General features: G+C 38.5%; 1 protein-coding gene across 1 annotated transcript in view; it reads right to left on the reverse strand.

Moving 5' to 3' along the window:
- The window catches only part of LOC126362698 (SEC14-like protein 1), a 205,666-nt gene that overhangs the window by 16,869 nt on the left and 168,205 nt on the right, over window positions 1-20,592 (reverse strand). The window contains exons 4-10 of the mRNA XM_050007902.1: window positions 11,309-11,437; window positions 11,000-11,109; window positions 10,712-10,815; window positions 10,220-10,338; window positions 7,576-7,765; window positions 7,405-7,493; window positions 2,620-2,757 (exon numbers count right to left, since the gene is read on the reverse strand). Coding sequence (XP_049863859.1) covers window positions 2,620-2,757; window positions 7,405-7,493; window positions 7,576-7,765; window positions 10,220-10,338; window positions 10,712-10,815; window positions 11,000-11,109; window positions 11,309-11,437 — 879 coding nt within the window. The remainder of the gene's footprint in view (window positions 1-2,619; window positions 2,758-7,404; window positions 7,494-7,575; window positions 7,766-10,219; window positions 10,339-10,711; window positions 10,816-10,999; window positions 11,110-11,308; window positions 11,438-20,592) is intronic.

The following is a 20,592-nucleotide window of genomic DNA, read 5'->3' on the forward strand; positions in this document are numbered from 1 at the left end:
TTCAAATAAGTGACATGTTCCATTGAGGGAAATAGGCAGTTCCCACCACCAGTGCTGACATTGCTCTTTCTGTAGCCACTGCACAAAAACTAGGAAACACTGCCTTTTATAGGGGAGCATAATTTTAAAACCAGCAAATCTGTGGTTAATGTTCATCATCTCTTCAATTAATAGTTCAAAGTTTTGTGAGACTGTCTCAAATATGTGGTGCATTTTGAGTTACATAAAACAAATTATTAGGGAACCACCCAGCCTTCCTCAAAAATAGAGAATCAGAGACATGAGCAGTTTCTTTTAGTTTAAAACACTCCATACATCATACAGTGTCTTTGAAGATACACTATTATGATCATCTCCAAGGTATATAATCATAATGAATTTTACTTCTACTGAGGATAGCTCCCATCTGTGCAGTTCATGAAAGGTGGTGGTGGTATGGATGTGAAGTAGCCATCAAAATCTCACATGTTGTGCCATTGGGTGGTCCATTTTGGGTTTGGGAACAGTTTGACAGTGGCAATTCACTCTAGTTGACAGCTAGTTGGCTGTCATACCAATTTAAAATGCTGGGCAGTGGTTGCAGCACAGAAGGTATATAACACAGCTGCTTTCACAGGTGGCATGGCCTCTGATGGGATAGGATAACCTGTGACAGGACTGAAGTAGGTGGTGCTGGATGGGTGCATTGGGCAGGTCTTGCATCTGGGTCTTCCACAGGGGTACAATCCCTGTGACCAGGGATTGGGGTAGGGTGTGACATAGGGAAAGACTAGGACGTGGAGGTTGGGTGGGCAGCGGAATACCACTTTGGGAGGGGCTGGAAGTATCTTAGGTAGAATTTCCCTCTTTTCAGGGCATGAAGATTGATAATGAAAGCCATGACGAAGGACGTGGTTCAGTCTTCACAACGTGAGGTGGTACCAGTCGACTGGAGAGAGCTTCTTTGTGGTTGGTTCTTGGGATGGATGTGAAGATCAGGTTTGTGTGAGGATATAGCATGGAAGATCTGTTTGTGAATTAGGTCTGGATGGTGTTGCCTGGCTGCAAAGGCCTTTGTGAGGCCTTCAACATGCTGGGTGTGGGAGTCATCATCACTGCAGATGTGTCACACATGGTCGCACAAGACTTATTATACCCTGTATAATCAGCTGTGTCCGTTACAACAGCTGTACATGCAACTCCACATACTGTGTGATTCTCAATAGCAATGTAACATACTTCTAACAACTCAAAATCCCCGCCCCACACACACACACATATTACTCCTGGTCTGCCTGTTCTTGTTTCCTCTTTGGCTCTGACACATGACAACAAATCACGTGTGAGCGAATGTATTTCATGTGCATGGTGATATATCATGCATGATCAGATATACCTCAGTCACAATACTACCCCCTGCTCCTAACACAATTCCTTTAATTCCTTACACCTGCCAAAGTTATTCAACTATCCCTACAGCCATCTGACACCTTTATTTATTTGCAACTTCCAACGCAATTTTGTTTGCCCAGCACTGACTCCTCCCCCCCTCCCCCCTCCTCCTAATGAAATCCTGCTCCATTTATTTGGACCAGTTCAGAGAAGTTTCCCAATCACTAGCCAAAACCTTGTCGCATATCCTGTTCCTATAATGCTGCCTAAGCCATGGAATTCCCCTGAATTGCCTAACCATAAAAACATCTATTTCTGGATCCCACTCCTCCTTCCACAATGGCAATCTTTCCAGATTCACTGGTCCCTTTCCCTCCCAAACCTGGTCCTACAACAACAACTTCCACCCCCACCACTAAATACTGTTACTATGCAATCCCCACTACCTATACCTCATCACCCAAATTGAAATCCTGACACTCCCACTCCTAGGACATTCCAGACAACACTTCCTAAAGCTATCCAGCCTGCTGACATCCTACTCCCACCTTGGAGCACCACTGTCCAACCCAGATCCTACCCACAGTGTTCCTCCTTGGCAACCCCTCATAGCACCCAGACTTTGCCTAGTTGACTTTCAACCTACCACATGCTCCATAATGCACCCACCCACATTCCACGAATAAATGGTAACTGCCAAACTGTTCCCAAAAACAAGGTCGACCACCCACCTGGCACAACAGGCGAGATTTCAATGGCTGCTTCACGACCTGTCTAAAGTGAATACTCCCCCCCCCCCCCTTCCACCACCACCACCACCACCACCACCACCACCACCACCACCACCTCCTTTTCTGAAATGCACAGATGGCAGCTATCCTCATAGCACATCCTTTGCTCCATAACCTTCCTGTGCTAAGGCTAAGGAAACTCATTGGTCCCCCACCCAATTTTGTGTGTGTGTTTTCACATGTTTTTTTCCTACAAGCTTGAAAAAGGAAGTTATTCCAGAAGCTAGCAAATCTCTGTACCTTTTGTTTGTGTACATATCAACGACACAGCCCGTCTGCCTTTAGATGTGTATCCTTTATTCCTAAATAATTCTTAACTCTCAACCAGAACTTTTTGTACATAACTGTAATAACAGTAGTAGTAAACCACTGTCACAACTGTTATCAGCTGAAGTATCAAGACCGTACCTGTAGGAATTACACAAGAAGTGCTGGGGTACCAGCTATTGATCCTTACCTTCACGCCTGGACGCCAAAGATGCCTCATGTTGAGTCCTTCAAGATCAACAAGTAAGGACCATGTTGATACTGGCTTTCCTTGAGTTCTTGTAGCTTCTTCCATAAGCTGCAGACCCTCTTCACAAACATGCAGTGTCTGTATACAATGAGAACACAATGACAATGTACATCTGTAAATCACCACTTTTTAAATATTCAAAAAGGAAAATAAATCTTGCCATTTAAGCAGCTTCTTTTAATAAAATTACTTAAACTTTCCGATGATGATGAATTCCAGCATCATCTTTATTTGTTCACAAAAACTTAACATTTCTGATCATTATTTTTGTTCCTTTCGAACAATGGAACCACACCACATGGGGAGTGATCAAAAAGTAGCAGGAATTTTTGTTTTCCTGCAACAAGCTTTATTTATTCATCAACATCAACTTTGTCGCCTTCATTGTAATCCTCCTCCAATATAACACGCTTGGCCCAGCACCCTTTCCATTTTGGAACCACTTCCGGAACTCAACTTTTTGTTATGGTGTTCAGTCCCTTAAGCAATTCTGTTTCCCTCCTCCCCCCCCCCCCTTTCCATGACTGCAAAACAACATTGTTTTATGGTTCTCTTCAGCCTCAGGAATGTCTGGCAAATACGGTGGCTAATGCAACATAACAGTTTTGTCTTTTGCCTGAAAATCACAGACAAGCCGTGAGGTGAGAGTGGAAGCATTATCACAATGCAATTTCCACGAGTGGTTTTGCGATAATTCTGGTCATTTTCTTTGGATGGAAACAGCACATAACTTCCAGTCCATATTCCTTACCGACCATATGACCATAAGGCAGGAACTCATGATGCACTTTCCCACTGTAATAGCAGGAAGAACCACCTTATGTGGTGGAATTTTTTGAACTTTTTTTGTGGACTTGGCTCTTCAAGCAGTTTCCATTGGGACATCTGAGTCTTCGATTTGAAGTCATACACATATACCCATATTTTGTTCCCTGTTATAGCCTTCTTTAGAAGTTTTGGATTGTTGTTGACTTCATTCTGCAAATTCCCGAGTGATGTCTAAGAAACAAATTCCCGAGTGATGTCTAAGAAACAAATTCCTGAGTGATGTCTAAGGAATATCATTTTGGTCAAAATTCAACAATTTCAGAAAAAATTCCACTGCTACAAGTTTCATACCCAAAAATCTGAAAAAAAATTGCTCTGTATGAGCCAAAAGATATGTTGAAATTATTAGTAGCCCTTCTGATGGTGATTCGGCAAGTTTCCAAAACCAGTTTCTTTACTTCTACCACTCTGGTGTCAGCAACTGATGCGTTAGGGCAGCCGCCACATTCATTGTCTTCTCAACCCTCTTTGAAATGTTTATACCACTCAAACTCTTGCCTTACTCATAGTAGATTCACAAAAAGCCACAGTCAACATTCTGAATGCAGTGCTGCACTTTATTCCATTTTTCAAGCAAAATTTGAAGCAAATTCTTTCATCCATCTCCTCTGAAAGTATAAATTTCCAAGCAGTCAAAAACATGTATAACCTTTCCAACTGCCAACAACAAACTAAATATTCAAAACAGCTAAAAATGCAAACATACATCATGAACATGTGTACCAACAAGATAAGAAAAGATATTGGAAATCGGACGTAAAACGCCTGCGAAATTAGAAAATTCCCATTACTTTCTGATTATACCTCCTACTTATAATAAATATATGCAACAAGTAGCAATTTAGAGACTACTAGATAAAACATTTACTGTCACCAATATAAAGTAATATTCAAAAGTAGTACTACCAATCTTTTAAAACACAATTGTCCTAAGGATGTACAATCAGTACGCAGACACTAAATTAAACTTGATGAGGTAGTCCCTACAGGACAGGAGTTAACTTTTGTTATCAATTATCCTAACTGCTCTCTTCTGAAACCTGAAAATCCTATCCCTGTAGATTGTGGATACCCCACACCAAATTTCAATCCCATATTGCAAATCTGAGTGGATTAATCCAGAGTTTACCTGTTTAAAGCCAGGAGGGATTGTTAATGTTTTAGTAAGTAAATATTGCAGCTAATGTTTTTACAGCTGTAGGTGACAAGCTCCTTCCATGTATGATGTGTAATCAATCACAATGCCTACAAAGTTATGTTTATTGAATGTTTCAGCTTTAGACAGAGCATGCAGGGATTAGAAGACGGCAGGACAAGCCTGCCTAGTGCATCATCAGGAGCCTGTGAGGGAGGAAGGGGAGAGCAGGAAGAGAGAGGTGCTGGGAGGATGCATTGGCAGAGATGAGTACAAAGTGAGGGTGAAGGTAGGAGAGCTGGGAGAAGGTGCTAGGACAGAGGGGGGGCATAAACTATCACTTGATACTAATTCATGTCCCTCACTGCTATTGTGCACAGCTATCTGCCAACACACCTACCAGTCTTTTCCCCCCCTCTCTGCTGGTCTCCTTTTTTTTCCACACTGGGCATTATTTCTAGCAAAAGATTGAATGGAACCTGTCATAACAATTCAGAAACAATGAAAAGATGGTGGTGATGGTGGTCTGTTCGACTGAGGACCAAATGTAGGATATTTTCTTTAGAGGCTCATTTTATATTATTACACTCTGAAGAAGCTTGTTAGCTGGTTATATGGAATGAGCCACCTGTACCTCACATTCTTAAAATAGTAGCATAGATTTGGGATATTCCTTTTAAATTCTGAGGCTACTCTTTTTCAATGCAGAGAGTAATAGGAGCACTAGTCAGTATTATACTGTTCTTAGTGAACATTTCGTCTTATCGCAGTCTCCTCCTCCTCCTCCTCCTCCTCGACGACCACCACCACCAAAAAAATTCTTACCTCATTCTACAACACTAAATATTAATGCAAGTCTTATTATATCACATTCCTTTTCATCCACATCTTTCATAATTATATTATTTACATAGTTGGAATACTTGAATGTGAAATATATCTGTGTATCTAAAAGATGATTCATTACCATAATACTTCAAATCAATTACAATGACTTGTTACTTCTGGGTATTTTACTCTCCTCCACCTTACTCCCTTAACCCTTGAAGTCCTAACAATATTAACAAAATATATAATTTACAAATTTTTCATAAACTTAACCTTTATCGTTATAATAACTAATACAAGATGAAATGGCAAAAAGTGAATAATAAAATGTTTTAAGGAGGTGGTTTCACTTTGGAATAATGAGGACATACAGTTTCCAAGCAGTTTACATGATATATTTGAATGTAATGTGCTATATTTGAATACAAGACACATTCCACATCTCGAAACTTCTATGAACTCATAATGCATAAAACTATGTGGTCCTAAAGAACAAGCAAAACTGGCTCAATGTTTGTTAAATTTTCTATTTAGAACTACACGCTGCCCCACTGCTTTCATTTCAAAACCACTGTTTCTGGCCGATGAGGCCAGACTGCAGAGAGCAACACTAACTCATGGGAGAAACAATCTGGCATGGGCAGTAGGGGTAAGGAGGAGGCTGCAGTGGGGAGGACAGGGGATAGCAGGTTAAGGGTTGCAGAAAGCTGTAGTGCTGCTTGTGGGAGCCTGCAGGAACATGGTTGGGATGTGATAGGGCTGCTAGGTGCAGTCTGGAGGTAAGGAAGGGGAGCACACATGGAGAGAATTGAGAAAGAGACAGCTGTCTCTTGGTTACAGTTTGTCGGTGGTCATTCATGTGGACAAACAGCTTGTTGATTGTCATGACCACATAGAAATCAGTGGTTGCAGCTTAATTTGTACACCACATGACTGCTTGCACATCCCTTTGAAGGGATAGGGGTAAGTTGACCAGGATGGAGTAAGAGGTAATGGGATGACGTATGGGAAAAGTCCAAAGTTGTGTGTAGGTACCATCCTATAGACAACTTTATGATTTATCTTACTGGTCTGTATTTTCTGTGACCTGTATAAGACATCTGACTCTCTGAATCACTACATCCTCCTAGATAAACTGAGGTTTTGTGAAACTGATGGAATAACCAACCAATGGATAATCCAACCAAAAGACTGCAGATAGTTGTGCTCAGTAATTAAACTAATGTAATCAAGGGAGATTATTCTGACTGGGGAGAAATCACATATGGGGTTCCCAAGGGTCAATCTTTGGTCCATCACTGTTCCTCATGTATGTAAACAGTCTACCACATAATATACAAGAAGAATTAGTTCTTTTTGCAAATGACACCAATATTGTTATCAGTCCAAGCATACAGACACCCCCCCCCCCCCCCCCACACACACGCACACACACACACACACACACACACACACACACACACACACAGACAGAGAACACTTATTCCACATCATGATTTATCGTGCAAATGATCCATGGGACATGAAAGTAACTAACTATCAACTAACAACATATTCCATCCTGGATTTTCCATTGTTTAACTATAAACTAATTAACTTTAATTTCACTGTCTATGTCTCCTCTGATTTTTTTAATTAGAGAGTGTAGAATCATGCGTTTCCCCATTTTACTGCCTCAGTTGGGGCATGCATCATTAATGTTTTAGTTGTTCAGGTACTATACTATAGTGAATAATGAATGACACCTGAAGACAGACACACATTTTACGAGCAACGTTACAATACTGAAAGGAAGAAAAATATATTTTTGTACTGACACAAAAACAGAAACTTACTTTCTCTTTTTCTAATTTTCATTCAATAAAATATTGCTCACTTGTAACTACTAAGAAGACAAATTTATATTGGACTTTCAAAAACAAAATGATAATTACCAGTTTCAAGAGTCCCTCTTCTCCTACTGATTTGAAAAGTCCTTTAACATCCATCTGACCAAGACGCAAAAGATACAATGGCCGACCATCTGAAAGTATAATACAAAAACTTTGAAGGAGATCATTAAACAAAAAAAACAAATGCACACACGCCCTTCCCCTGCATTTTACCTTTATCCATATGGTGCCACCCTCCAGGAAAGTAATCTTGCACCACCTGAGGGATCTGATATTCAGACAGTATACGATCCACTTGATGTTTTTTTCTCCAAATGAGTGACTGTGACAGCATTTCTCTAGCCTTCTCCACATTGAAATCCCTGGCTCTCAAAAATCTTAGTAAAGTTGAATCACTTGGGACCTGCAAAGATAGTATTTCGTAATATGTGTTCTCCATTATTTTAGGTTGTTTGTAACTAACCTCTTACAAGTAGCCAACACATTTAACAACATTTTCAGTTATATGATAAAATCAGACTTAAGTAAGAACATGCCAGCCAATGAAAATAAAGTAAGTGCATGTAGAGTGTTCAGTGTACATCAGCTATGTCTCACAAGATGGAGTAGCAAAAGCAATAAAAGGACTCAAGAATTCCAACTACCGAGGCATTGATGGGGTCCCTGGAATAATCTTAACAAAGAGTATACCAAGCTTAACTGAAATTCATACTAAATTGTTCACTTCAGACAAGCATTTTCTCTGATTTACTAAAACATCTGAGGTTATTCCAGTACATAAAGGTAAGAGACGTAACATTACTAATTATAGACTCATCTCCTCTTGCATTTCGAAAACATTGCAGAAAGTTAGGTGTGGCAAATTTATGGAACTTGTGAATCAAAACAATATACTGTGTAATGAACTACATGGATTCAGAAGCAAGAGTTCTGCAACAACTACATTTCCGAGTTCATCATTTGCATACTAAACCTGACAGACAAGAAACAGGCTTCAACAGGCTCATTTATTGACCTACCGAAACCACCTGACAGGGTGAATCATAAGACTCTGCTGTCAAAGCTTGAAAAAATTAGCATTCAAGTTCTGTCCAACAATTGGATCAATTCCTTCCTGAGTAATCTTAAGCAAGCACTGTGCATCAAGCACACAGATGTCAACCTAAAAACTGTCTCTGAGCACTTGTCAGACTATAAACCAATTACATATGGTGTACCCCAAGATCAGCAATGAGATCCCTTCTGTTCTTTCTGTACATATATGATCTAAGCTTTAATGTGGGTGCACATAAAAGAATCACATATGCAGATGACACCACACACTACTACAAGGGAGAAAGTAAGGAAGAATTACAGCAATTAGTAAACACTATCACAAAACAACCTAGCAACTGGGCACAGAATAATCAGTCTGTAATACATAGGAAAAAAACTATCACACTAAAATTCTACAATTCTCTGAACAAGTATATATTTATCCCATTTGTTTCTACCAATGATGAAATAGCTGGTAACAGTACAGAAAGCAAATACTTGTGACTATGGCTGCAAAGCAATGTAAAATGGAATAAACATAATAAATATCTTAATGAAAAATTGACCAAAACATGCTACCTCCTTTGCTCACTAAAATCCTACTTTAATGAAAAACAGTAAAGAATGCATATCATGCCTACTTATATTCTTGCCTTAAATATCAGGTAACTTTCCGGGAAAACTAAAGCAGCTATCAGCACTTTCAAACTGCACAAAAGGGCCATTAGAATTAAATTCAGATGAAAACTTAGAGGTTCACGTAAATCTCTATTTAAGATCTTTAGTATTCCTCCTTTACAACATATCAACATTATGGAAACCCATAAATAAATAAATGTAACAGTTGTAGGATGCTGATTACAAAAAACCTGTGATATTATTGATCACATTAATGAACAGAAAAATTTAATCTGACTGAAACCAACACATCCTCGAAACTTCCTGACAGCTTAAAACTGTGTGCCTGACGAGACTTTAATTTGTGACCTTTGCCTTTCATGGGCAAGTGCTCTGGAAACATCCCCAAGGCTGTGGCTAAGCCACGTCTCAGCAATATCCTTTCTTCCAGGAGTGCTAGTTCTGCAAGGTTCAGAGCAGAGCTTCTGCGAAGTTTGGAAGGTAGGAGACGAGGTACTTGTGGAATTAGATCTGTGAGGATGGGCTGTGAGTCGTGCTTGGGTAGCTCAGATGGTGGAGCACTTGCCTCTAAAAGGCAAAGGTTCTGAGTTTGAGTCTTGGTCCAGCACGCAGTTTTAATCTGCCCGGAAGTTTCATATCAGCACACACTCCACTGCAAAGTGAAAAAGTTCATTCTGGCAACACATCCCTGTGCCAAAACATTATTTTTCACATGGGTATTGAACTTTAGAACAGACTTCCAGAAAACACAAAAGCAATTATTGAGGTCCAAAGCTCTGGAAAACCATTCAAGTCAATTAAAGCATCATTGCTTTCATTCAATTGAAGAATATTTAAATTTATGAGGTGTGCTATATAAATACTTATTATATGAACTGTATTATTGTAATCCTAAATAAGTATGCATAGAAATCACTTTCATCTGTATACTAACTGACTTGTATAATGTCTTATGAAAAAGCTGATTTGTGAACAACAGGACAAGTAAAACAAATCTGCAGTGTACATATCCTCAATAAGCTCTTTACACAGAAGATGTTATTTTTAAATAATGCTGAAAATACAGCTGGCAAGGCACTAACTAAAGAGTACAGGCTTCCATTTACAGTCAAAACTACATGAAATGCACAAGATACTTATTAAGTGGTAACATGAGAGAGAAAACAATGAATATATAACATACCTTCCCTTTTTGGAGATCAGCTACCCATTTCCGCAACTGCACAAGGGAAGATTCTTGAATGAGACTCAGTTCCCCAAGGTATCTTTGAATGTAATCTGTATCTAGTTCAAACTGTGATTCTGAAATAGTCAAACCACTTCCCCATGAATTGTACATATATTAATAAAGAAGATGTAATATTGTACACCATTATTATTAATTTGAAGAAATTAATTGCACTAAAAAAAACTATGTATGAAACTGGTGCTCAGTGTCAAAAAATGTGATAAAAAGCCAACACTACACTGCATTAATATTTGAATGTTTCATAGTGTAGACATAACAGTTAGAAGTATTTTATCATTCTGATTTACAGAAAGCAGACAAGTTCACTTAGATCTCTAATTTTCTCCACAACTTAATTATATCACAACTTTATTCTTTCACCTCTCTTTGGAATATAATCATATTAAGCATGTTAAAACTACAATTTTTTTCAGAGTAAAAACTTACCAGCACTTGGAGACAGCATGGGAGGGGATGGTAAGGCTGCACTGATGTTTGAAGCTGATGCTCCCAATGCAAAGTCCCCAGATGAATCATTTGCTGTTTGTGCCCTGAAAAAACATATATGGTTACAAAAGTTGTTTAACACTGAGTGCCACCACAGCTGCCTAAAACTATCTCAATATCACACCTCAGCCACCTCAGTAGAATCATGTCTGCAGACTGCTGCAACAAATGCAAACTCACTGTAGCATGACATGACCTGATCTACTTTTAATGCATCAGCGCACTCACCTCTCTTCCTCAGCTGCAGCGGAACCATCTTCAGGTTCTTGCCATGGTGGTATATAAACTACGCCTTCCTTTTTGAGCTCATTTATAAAGTGCTCAATTATTTCCTTTCCCTGCAGATTTGAAGTATATACAGATGATTGTCATTTTATAATCTAACACAGTAGTATTTCATTTCTGAATTTTCTTGAAACTGACAATAGTAATAAATTTCCCAACCACTTTAAAGTATTTTATTGTTAACTGGATACTTGATTGGTACCCATAGATTCTCTAGCACATTATGCCAGGATAAAAGCATATTCAACTCACCTTAGCTATGTTCTGTGAATACTGCTTCATAGCTAACTTCTCCATTGAATTTTCAAAGCCAAAAAATGATTTTATGTCAAGGGTGGCAGACTGGTCGAAGCATGTCCAGTCTGGATTTTCAGGGTGGACCTGTATGGGTCAATATCACACACATGAAACTATTTGCACTATTTAATACTTCTAGGTTCCATTCACTACATTTCATTTGAACAGTGTTATTGTGATACTGTTTTACACGACTTAAGACTATGTTTCCCTGTCTATGTGAAGGCCTATCTCAGGAACTACCATAGGGATTTTAATAAGGTTTCCATTACTAGATATACTGATTCACGAGGAAGGTTTTTGTACAAAATTTATTAACACTATGTTATATGTTTATTAACACATGTCGTCCAGCCATAGATACTTAATGCAAACTATGCAAAGCCGGGACGGTAGCTTGTGTCGATATACAATATTTTATTGTAACAGAAATATTGATCAAATCTCACCTAACTTGCTCGCTCTTTCTTTCTTTCTCTTTCTTTCTTTCTTTCTTTCTCTCTTTTTTTCTCTCTTTCTCTCTTTCTTTCTTTCCCCCACTGCAGGTATGCATTTTGTGGAATGTATGTACAAACTTCACCATTACATGAAAACTGCCACTATCATGGATGTCTGTTACTAGCTAACAGTGTTAGGTGAACACAATAGCTACCTGTATCATTCACAGTGTACCTTCAATATGAAAACAATGCATTCAAATTCTTGCATGCTTTTTTGAGCACATACTGGAGCAATTCTAATTTAATGCAGTGTAGAAATTAATTTATTGATCTCCCCTTTTTTTGTTAATGTATACATTAACTCATTCACAATCCTTGATGAAGGTTCCTCCTTAATGGGAGCTATAAAAATCAATGATTTATGAACTTCCTGTGGTTCTGATAATTAATGAAAGCGTTTAACTTGTCACCATTGTCATCTTCCACCATCACCGTCATTTTTCATCGCCTGTGAGTGTGTATCACTAGTATTTTTTTCTGAACAAAGACATGGCTGTTCACTTGCAATTTCAGTAGACATGAATTTATGTAGTGTACCTCTTTTCCATGATTTATAATTTTCCTCTTAACTGTACATGACACTGTTAATAGATTAGTCATTACTTCAGGTTGCTTAGCTTCTTAGACTACCCTTTATCTCCAGGATGATTTGTAATGTTTCAATATATACTAAAACAAGAATATAATTTGTTTCTGCACTAACTGGATGGAGCCAAGACATTTTTACTGCTAAATGGTATATATGTAAACAATACAAGCTGAATTAAGTTAACAACAAACTCTACAATGATTTTTGCTATTTCTCCATCTTCATAATGTTGGATAGTCTCCTCTGTCACAATCTTCTAATGCCATGCTTTTCTTTACAGTAAGATAAGATTGTCCACCCTCAGCTGAACTATCTCCAGAATAGTGAAGCATTTTTTTTTTGTCAGTGTAAACTAAGTATGTGCATATAATTTGATAGCTAATCCTATTACAAATATCTGACACTACCCGTAGTTCAGCCATTGATCCACAAATACTAATCAAAGTTAAATCTAATAATTTCCAGATACTTTGTAAAGTAGCTATGTTGAAAATCATCTAACATAATAAAAATCTAACATAGTTTTCCCTGTATCTGTTTCTCTCTTAAATGATCCGCATGAACAATAATTTATTTGTTATCCTTGGCAGACAACATCTACCCTCCCTTGCTGCTATTATTTCCATACACAGATTGACACACAAAAACCATTATCATCCATCCATTATAAAAGGCCCATCATAAGGAAACTTTGTTGAAGTGTGATGACTCACAATGTACAGAGCGCATCAGGATGAAAGATACGTGCTTTTAGGGATGATAGTATTGGTGATTCCTTAAAAAGACATATGCTCTGTTCTTAACAGTTTCTGAGAAAACTAATCCAAACTTTGGGGAAAAGGACAAATGTAGGTTTGTACGTTTCTTCACAAAACATGTTCAAAAAGTCTATCTTCAGCTGCAATGCATTTTGCAGCTCAAGTGAAGCAAACATTGAAATGGTAAATACAACACTACATAGCCTAACATTGCTTTGGTTCTACCCACATGTGAGTGATGGTGAAGAATGATTGTGGTTGGCGGAAGTGATTTTCAAACACCTTAATACAGTTAAGAAAAGGGCATATGTTCATTTGAAGTTTTTTGTTCAGAATCACCAACAATTACATCTCTCAAAACATGTACCTTTCCCCCTGTCTCATCCTGGATATTAACAAAGAGGTTAGAAAGCTGTGAGATGCATGTGCACCTCAGGTGTTCCAGTTTTGTGTCTGCAGGTTGAGTGATTGACATGTGTAACTATGTTTCCAATTACTTTTGTTAATTGTGAATGTGGGAGTGCATTGCTCACTAATTCTGGTCTCAAAAATAGGCTTGGTTGGGTGTGCACCTGCTTGTTGTAAATGTTATGTAGCAGTAATATGTGTCAGAGATTCACTGTGTGGAAGCAGGTCCAGCAGAGCACACTAGTCTGGCACATTTATTGAGTAGTATGGTTTATATTTTACATGCAGCCGATGACTGACTTTTTGAAGATGTTTTTTGAAGAAATGTACACAGCTACACTCTTCCTTTTCCCCCACTGTTTTCATTAGTTTCCTCTCAGAAACTGTGTGGCACTGATACTTGTGCCATAAAAAAAAAATGTAATAACTGTCATGATAGATTTTTGTGGAACTGATAAAATGAACATACTCTTTATTCAATATTTGTCAACTCAATCTACACCTACACCTTTAGTATGTAAACCACCATGAGGTGCAAGGTAGAGGGTACATCCCATTGTACCAGTTATTAGGGTTTTTTTCCTGTTCCATTCACGTATGGAACATGGGAAGAATGATTGAATGTCTCTGCGAGTGCAGTAATTAATCTAATCTTATCCTCACGATACCTGAGAGAGTGATAGGTAGAGGATTGTAGTATATAAACAGAGTAATCATTTAAAGAGAGTTCTTGAAATTTTGTTTACAGACTTTCTCGGGATAGTTTACATCTGTCTTGAAGAGTCTGCCAGTTTAGGTCCTTCAATATCTCCGTGACACACACTTGTGATTTAAACAAACTTGTGACCATCTGTGCTGCCCTTCTCTATATACCTTCAATATCCCCCATTAGTCTTATCATATATGGGTACCACACACTTGAGCAATATTCTAGCTTTGGTCACACAAGTGATTTGTAGACTGATTGCTCTTTCCCAGTATTCTACCAATAAACTGAATTCTACCACCTGCTTTACCCACGACTGAAGTTATGTGATCTTTTCATTTCATATCCTTACAAAGTGTTACACCGAGGTATTTGTATGAGCTAGCCAATTCCAACAGTGACTCATTAGTATTATAGTCACAGGATACTGTGTTTTTTGTTTTGAGAAGTGCAAAATTTTACGTTTCTGAACGTTTAAAGCAAAGTGGAAAATTTTACATTTCTGAACATTTAAAAGAAGTTACTAATCTCTGCGCCACTTTGAAATCTTATAAGAGCTGACTGAACATTTATGCAGCTTCTTTCAGATAATACTTCATTATAGATAACTGCTTCATCTGATTTCACTATTAATACTGTCTGTAATGTCATTAATATGCAACGTGAACAGCAAAGGCCCCAATACCTGTTATTTTCCCAACTAATTGTTAGATGATTAAAGTCTTCACTGATGATTGCAGTATGAATGGGGAACTTGCGCACAAGTGAACTGAAGTTTTCCCTGAAGGATCCAATTTTCATTTTATGCCCACACTTTATACTGAGTCTTGCCCAAAGAATCTCACATGCAGCTACAATTTCTATCTCAGTGGATTTGAATTTCTTGTCTACTGCAGCAAATACACAACCTCCATTTCCCATATGATTATTCTTTTGATTTACAGTTAAATTTTCCCCAAAAATCTCACTGCTATCAATTTAGAATTTCCAGCTTTCTGTACCTAGTATTGATTGAGTGTCACTGCTTTTTGTGAGCACTTCAAACTCTGGCACTTTGCTGCAAATTCTTTGGCAGTTTACCATTCGGATTGTAATATTCCCACCTGTGGGAGGCATGTCTTTCAATCTTACACTGATTCCTCTACCTTTCCTACAGCTATCATTATCTGAATTGGATGGAGAGTCACCTAAACTAAAAAATCCCTTGGGTGTGCACGCCCCACACACAATCAGCTACTCTAGTAGCAGCCTCTGATGTGTAGTGCACACGTGACCTATTTCAAAGGACCCTACAGTTCTCTACCCTATCGTAGAAGTCTGGGAAGTCACAGCCTAGCTGGTCACAGAACCTTCTAAGTCTCTGGTTCAGTCCTTCCACTCCACTCAGAATCAAACAGCCACAATCAATTCTGGGGACAGTGCTGCAAATTGTGAGCTTCATTGAAACTCCATGCACAAGGTTGGTCTTCGCAACCTTCTCTTCCAGTTGCTGGAATGAACCAAGAATGACCTCGGGAGCCCAGATGACATGCATCGTTTGTACCAACATGCATCATAAGCTGCAGTTGGTTGCACCCTGTTCCCTCAATGCCTGCTGCAATAGCCTCTTCAACTATTGAATGAGAATTGCAGTCATACATGCCCTGTGCATCTGGTGTCCTTTCCTGTCTCTTGCTGCCATTTCCCTAGGAAGTACCATCATTTGCTGAAAGTCTGAACTGCCGACAATTAATAAACCCTTACCCTTCTGTATTTCCCCCCTCCTGACACAGGACAAAACAGGTTTTCCCAAAATAGACGAAGTGCCTAAATCTACCTAGACATGCCACTTGCAGTCAAGTGTATGAGTAATGACACATTCTTACTTTCTGCAGAGGAGACAGGACGCACGGGAGGGAATAGAACATGTTAAACCGCAATCTTGCAACTCAGCAGCCTACCATTAAAGTTTGTGAGCTCGCTCTCTATGCAATGGGTGCACAGCACGATGAGAGCAAAAATTTTATTCAGCAAGATGACAGGGTAGGTGTTTACAAAGTGCATTAATAATTAAACTACTGTCAAAGTGCTGTGAATGAGTATTGCCTATTGTCATAGTCTTCATTTCAAAGACTGCTTTGATGCGGCTTTCCATGCTAGTCTATTCAGTGCAAACCTCTTCATCTTTACACAACTATTGTCACCTACACCCATTTGAACTTCCTTATTGTATTCAAGCCTTTGTCTCTGTCTACAACCCTCTCCCTGCTTCCATTCGTCAGCAAACTGATGATTCTTTGATGTGCCTGGATGTATCCTGTCAACCACTCCTTTCTTTCAGTTCTGTTGTGCCAGAAATTTCTTTTTTCAGTTGCTTCTCATTAGTTATTTTATCTGCCCATCTGATTCTCAGTATTCATCTGTAAAACCACTTTTCAAACGCTTGTATTTTACTCTTGTCTGTGTTTTCATCTTCGCTGTTTCACATTCATACAATGTTGCACTCTAAACAAATAATTTCAGGCAAAGAGTTCCTACCACTTAAACATAAATTAATATTTACAAATTTCTCTCTTTTTAGACAACTTCTGTTACTATTCCCAGTGTGTAGGTCATATCCTTTCTACTTCAGCTATTTGTGCCACTAAATAACTAATGATGGCACAACTTTTCTACTACTTTTTGGACTTCATTTCCTAAACAATTCTCTCAACTTCACCCAATTTACTTTGAGTGTATTCAATTACCCTTGCTGTAGTTTTGACGACATTCATCTTTTAACTTCCTTTCAACAAACCTGATCCTTTGTCATCTCACTCAATTGCTTGCACTAAGTACAGGCTGAACATTTTTCACTCACTCCATATCTACTTCCTCTTTGTCATGTCCTTCATCTCTTAATTACAGTCTTCTTTCTCTATAAGTTGTAGTAACTTAAGTTCCTATATTTTGTCCCCAGAAACTTCAGAATATCAAAGAAGGCTTTCTAACCCACATTGTCAGAAAGTAATCTCTCTATCTAAACATGCTGTAAATGTGGGTTTTTCTGCAGTCAATCTGTCTTCTAAGGACACACTTAAGTTTTGTATTGCCTCACATGTTCCTACATTTCCCTTGAACAAAACTGATCTTTCCCAAGTTAACATCTACCATTCTCTCTATTTTTCTATAAACAACTTCACAAACATAACTTGTCAAATTTAAGATCAGTAATATTTGCACCTGTCTACGCCTGCCTTCTTTGGTATTGGTATTATTTTCTCCTAGAATTCTGAAGGTATTTCACTTGTTCATCTCCTAGAAACCAAGTGGAAAAGTTCAGTAAGGACTGGTTCCCCCACAGATTTTAATAATCCTGAGGGAAAACCGTCTACTTCAGGTGCCTTGTTTCTATTTTGGTCTTTCAGTGCTCTGTCAAATTGTTTCAGGATAATTTTAAAATGAAACAAAGTAACAAACTTGAAAAAATATTGCTCCTTCCTCAATTATATTAAGTAGCTGCTGTGTACATCTTAGTGTTAATACACAGGGTGTCCCACAATTCCTATAACAGGTATCTACAGATTGTAGAAGGGACTTTAGTAGACAAAGTTTTGATAAGAAACCCGTGTCCATTTAGATATAAATTAAGTTTGAATATCAGATCAATTTCAAAGCCCCCCCCCCCCCCCCCCCCACTTCACAGTACACATGAACTGGTTACAATGAATTCTGACCTGGGAGCTCTCCACGAGCCTATGCCATGGACTATTTTCAATTACTCATCATTGGGTTCCTTTCTAAGTGATGAAGCACGTCCTCTGCAAAATCTAGAGTGCGGCATGTCTATGGAGCAACACAGTCAACCCTCCTAGTTGCAAATGTACCAGTTCCTCTTAGCCATTGTTTTGGTTGAACAAAAATGGTATGTGATGTCATAGCTATGACAGGGACTGACTATGGCACCCTCTTATCAGTTTGTGTGCTTACCATGAAGTGGGAGATCTGAAAGTAATTCCAACTTTGAACTTACTTTATACACTAATGTTAGAATTCCATAAGTGGATTCCTTATCAAAACTTTATCTACAAAGACCTCTCTACAAACCCTAGAAGTCTGTAGTATGGATTGCGACTCACCTCATGAAGATGTACAAATGTTTATATGTTGCAAGAATAGAGGCCAGTTCACAGGGTACAGTTTTACCTGTTCTATAGCAAAGGTGTATGCCTACTTGTTTAAGACCTTTGTACTTTTTTCTGTACTTCGTAATGTGCTGTGTACATTGTAATCAATACAAAACTAATTATTGTAGTTTGTAACTAATGTCATTAAGAAGTAAATTTATTGAAGTGTGAATGCAGGTACTTCAAAAATTTTTAACACAACTGTTTCCTGTGCACAATGTTTTTGCTGTTTGTTATTGATGAGTAATAACTTTATTAATTTTACCTACACTGCCCTACATAACTTGACAAAACACCACTCAGGGATGCTACGCAGAGAACCAAAGTATCGAGCTCACCAAGTCAATGCAATGAGGGGTATTTAACAGTGAAAAAACTCTGCAACTTTATTTCTGTATCAACTCTATTCTGTCACTTTATTCAGTCGAATATTAAAGAATTTTGTACACATACTGTTTCAGCAAAATGCAAGGCCAATGATGGCCTTCACATAAAGGTAAAGCAGCACGGGAAGTTATCAAAACTGAAATAAATTGTCAAATGAAAGACTGCAGCATTCCAATTCCTCCTGATACATTAAACAATTACTTTGCCAATCCTATACCAGAAACCAACATCGCTGGCTGCTGTGGCCAAGCGGTTCTAAGCGCTTCAGTCTGGCACTGCACGACTGCTATGGTCGCAGGTTCGGATACTGCCTTGGGTGTGTGTGTGTGTGTGTGTGTGTGTGTGTGTGTGTGTGTGTGTGTGTGTGTGTGTGTGAGTTAGGTTTAAGTAGTTCTAAGTCTAGGGGAATGATGACTTCAGATGTTAAGTCCCACAGTGCTTAGAGCACTTTTTTTGAAACCGACATCGAGGAAGATGTAAGCAAGGCTGAAGCATTGCTGCCACCATTACAAGGAAGATGTAAGCAAGGCTGAAGCATTGCTGCCACCATTACAAGGAAGATGTAAGCAAGGCTGAAGCATTGCTGCCACCATTACAAGGAAGATGTAAGCAAGGCTCAAGCATTGCTGCCACCATTACACAATAAACCTCCAACTGTCTTATTAAACAGATAAGAAAAGAGAGAATAATGCCTTTAATTAATAAGGAAAATATCAATAGACTGAGTGTATGCAGACTGTCTAAAAATATCCATAATCAAGCCAGTCCATAAGAAAGGTAGCACATCATCACCTGGAAATTACCAACCAATTTGACTAGTTTAAGCTGGGATGCACATACAACTCCAGACTCGTACATGTGATTTGTCTGCTAGATAAGTTGAGAGGCTGTGTAAGCGAAACTCTGCTGCACTATGCATGCTTTGCTTTCTTCAATTTCCTTCTGTCACAAGGAATTTTGCTATGGAGAAACTCAACTGGATCGAAGACTATTTAAACGGCACAAAAAGGCCAATCAGATGCATTGTGGGACTCTGTCCACGAAAATCGTGTAGATACTACTTCAAGGAACTGAATATTATGACTGTACTTAGTTGATATATTTATAGTTGTCTAGTATACGCCTGGATAATTTTGACATTGAGATGTCAATACATCATCATAACACTAGACAGAGACACACAATTGACAAGCCTCATGCCACACTAGCAAAGATCCACAATAGCAATAAATATCTTTGTGTCACATATTTTAACAAACTACCCACATATGTCTAGATTATTTAGATACAAAGAGACTAACAAGATATGCTGATTCATTGTGGCATACTGCATTTGGCTTGCACAAAGTGATCATTTTGTCTTACAATGTACTTTTCTGAAGTAGTTACTTATGTGACAGCCTCCTTACAACATAATTAGGGAATGACAATTATAAACTGTAGGTGCAACCACAACTGAGGGGTATCTGTCGAGAGGCCAGACAAACGTGTGGTTCCTGAAGAGGGGCAACAGCCTTTTCAGTAGTTGCAGGGGCAACAGTCTGGATAATTGACTGATCTGGCCTTTTAACACTAACCAAAATGGCCTTGCTGTTGTGGTACTGCAAACGGCTGAAGGTTGTATACATGGAAGAACCCTGGAGATACTAAAAGGTATCGTATAGATTATATAATGGTAAGACAGAGATTTAGGAACCAGGCTTTAAATTGTAGGATATTTCCAGGGGCAGATGTGGACTCTGACCA

The sequence above is a fragment of the Schistocerca gregaria genome, chromosome 1, assembly GCF_023897955.1.
Source record: "Schistocerca gregaria isolate iqSchGreg1 chromosome 1, iqSchGreg1.2, whole genome shotgun sequence".
Classification (NCBI taxonomy): Eukaryota; Metazoa; Arthropoda; class Insecta; order Orthoptera; family Acrididae; genus Schistocerca; species Schistocerca gregaria.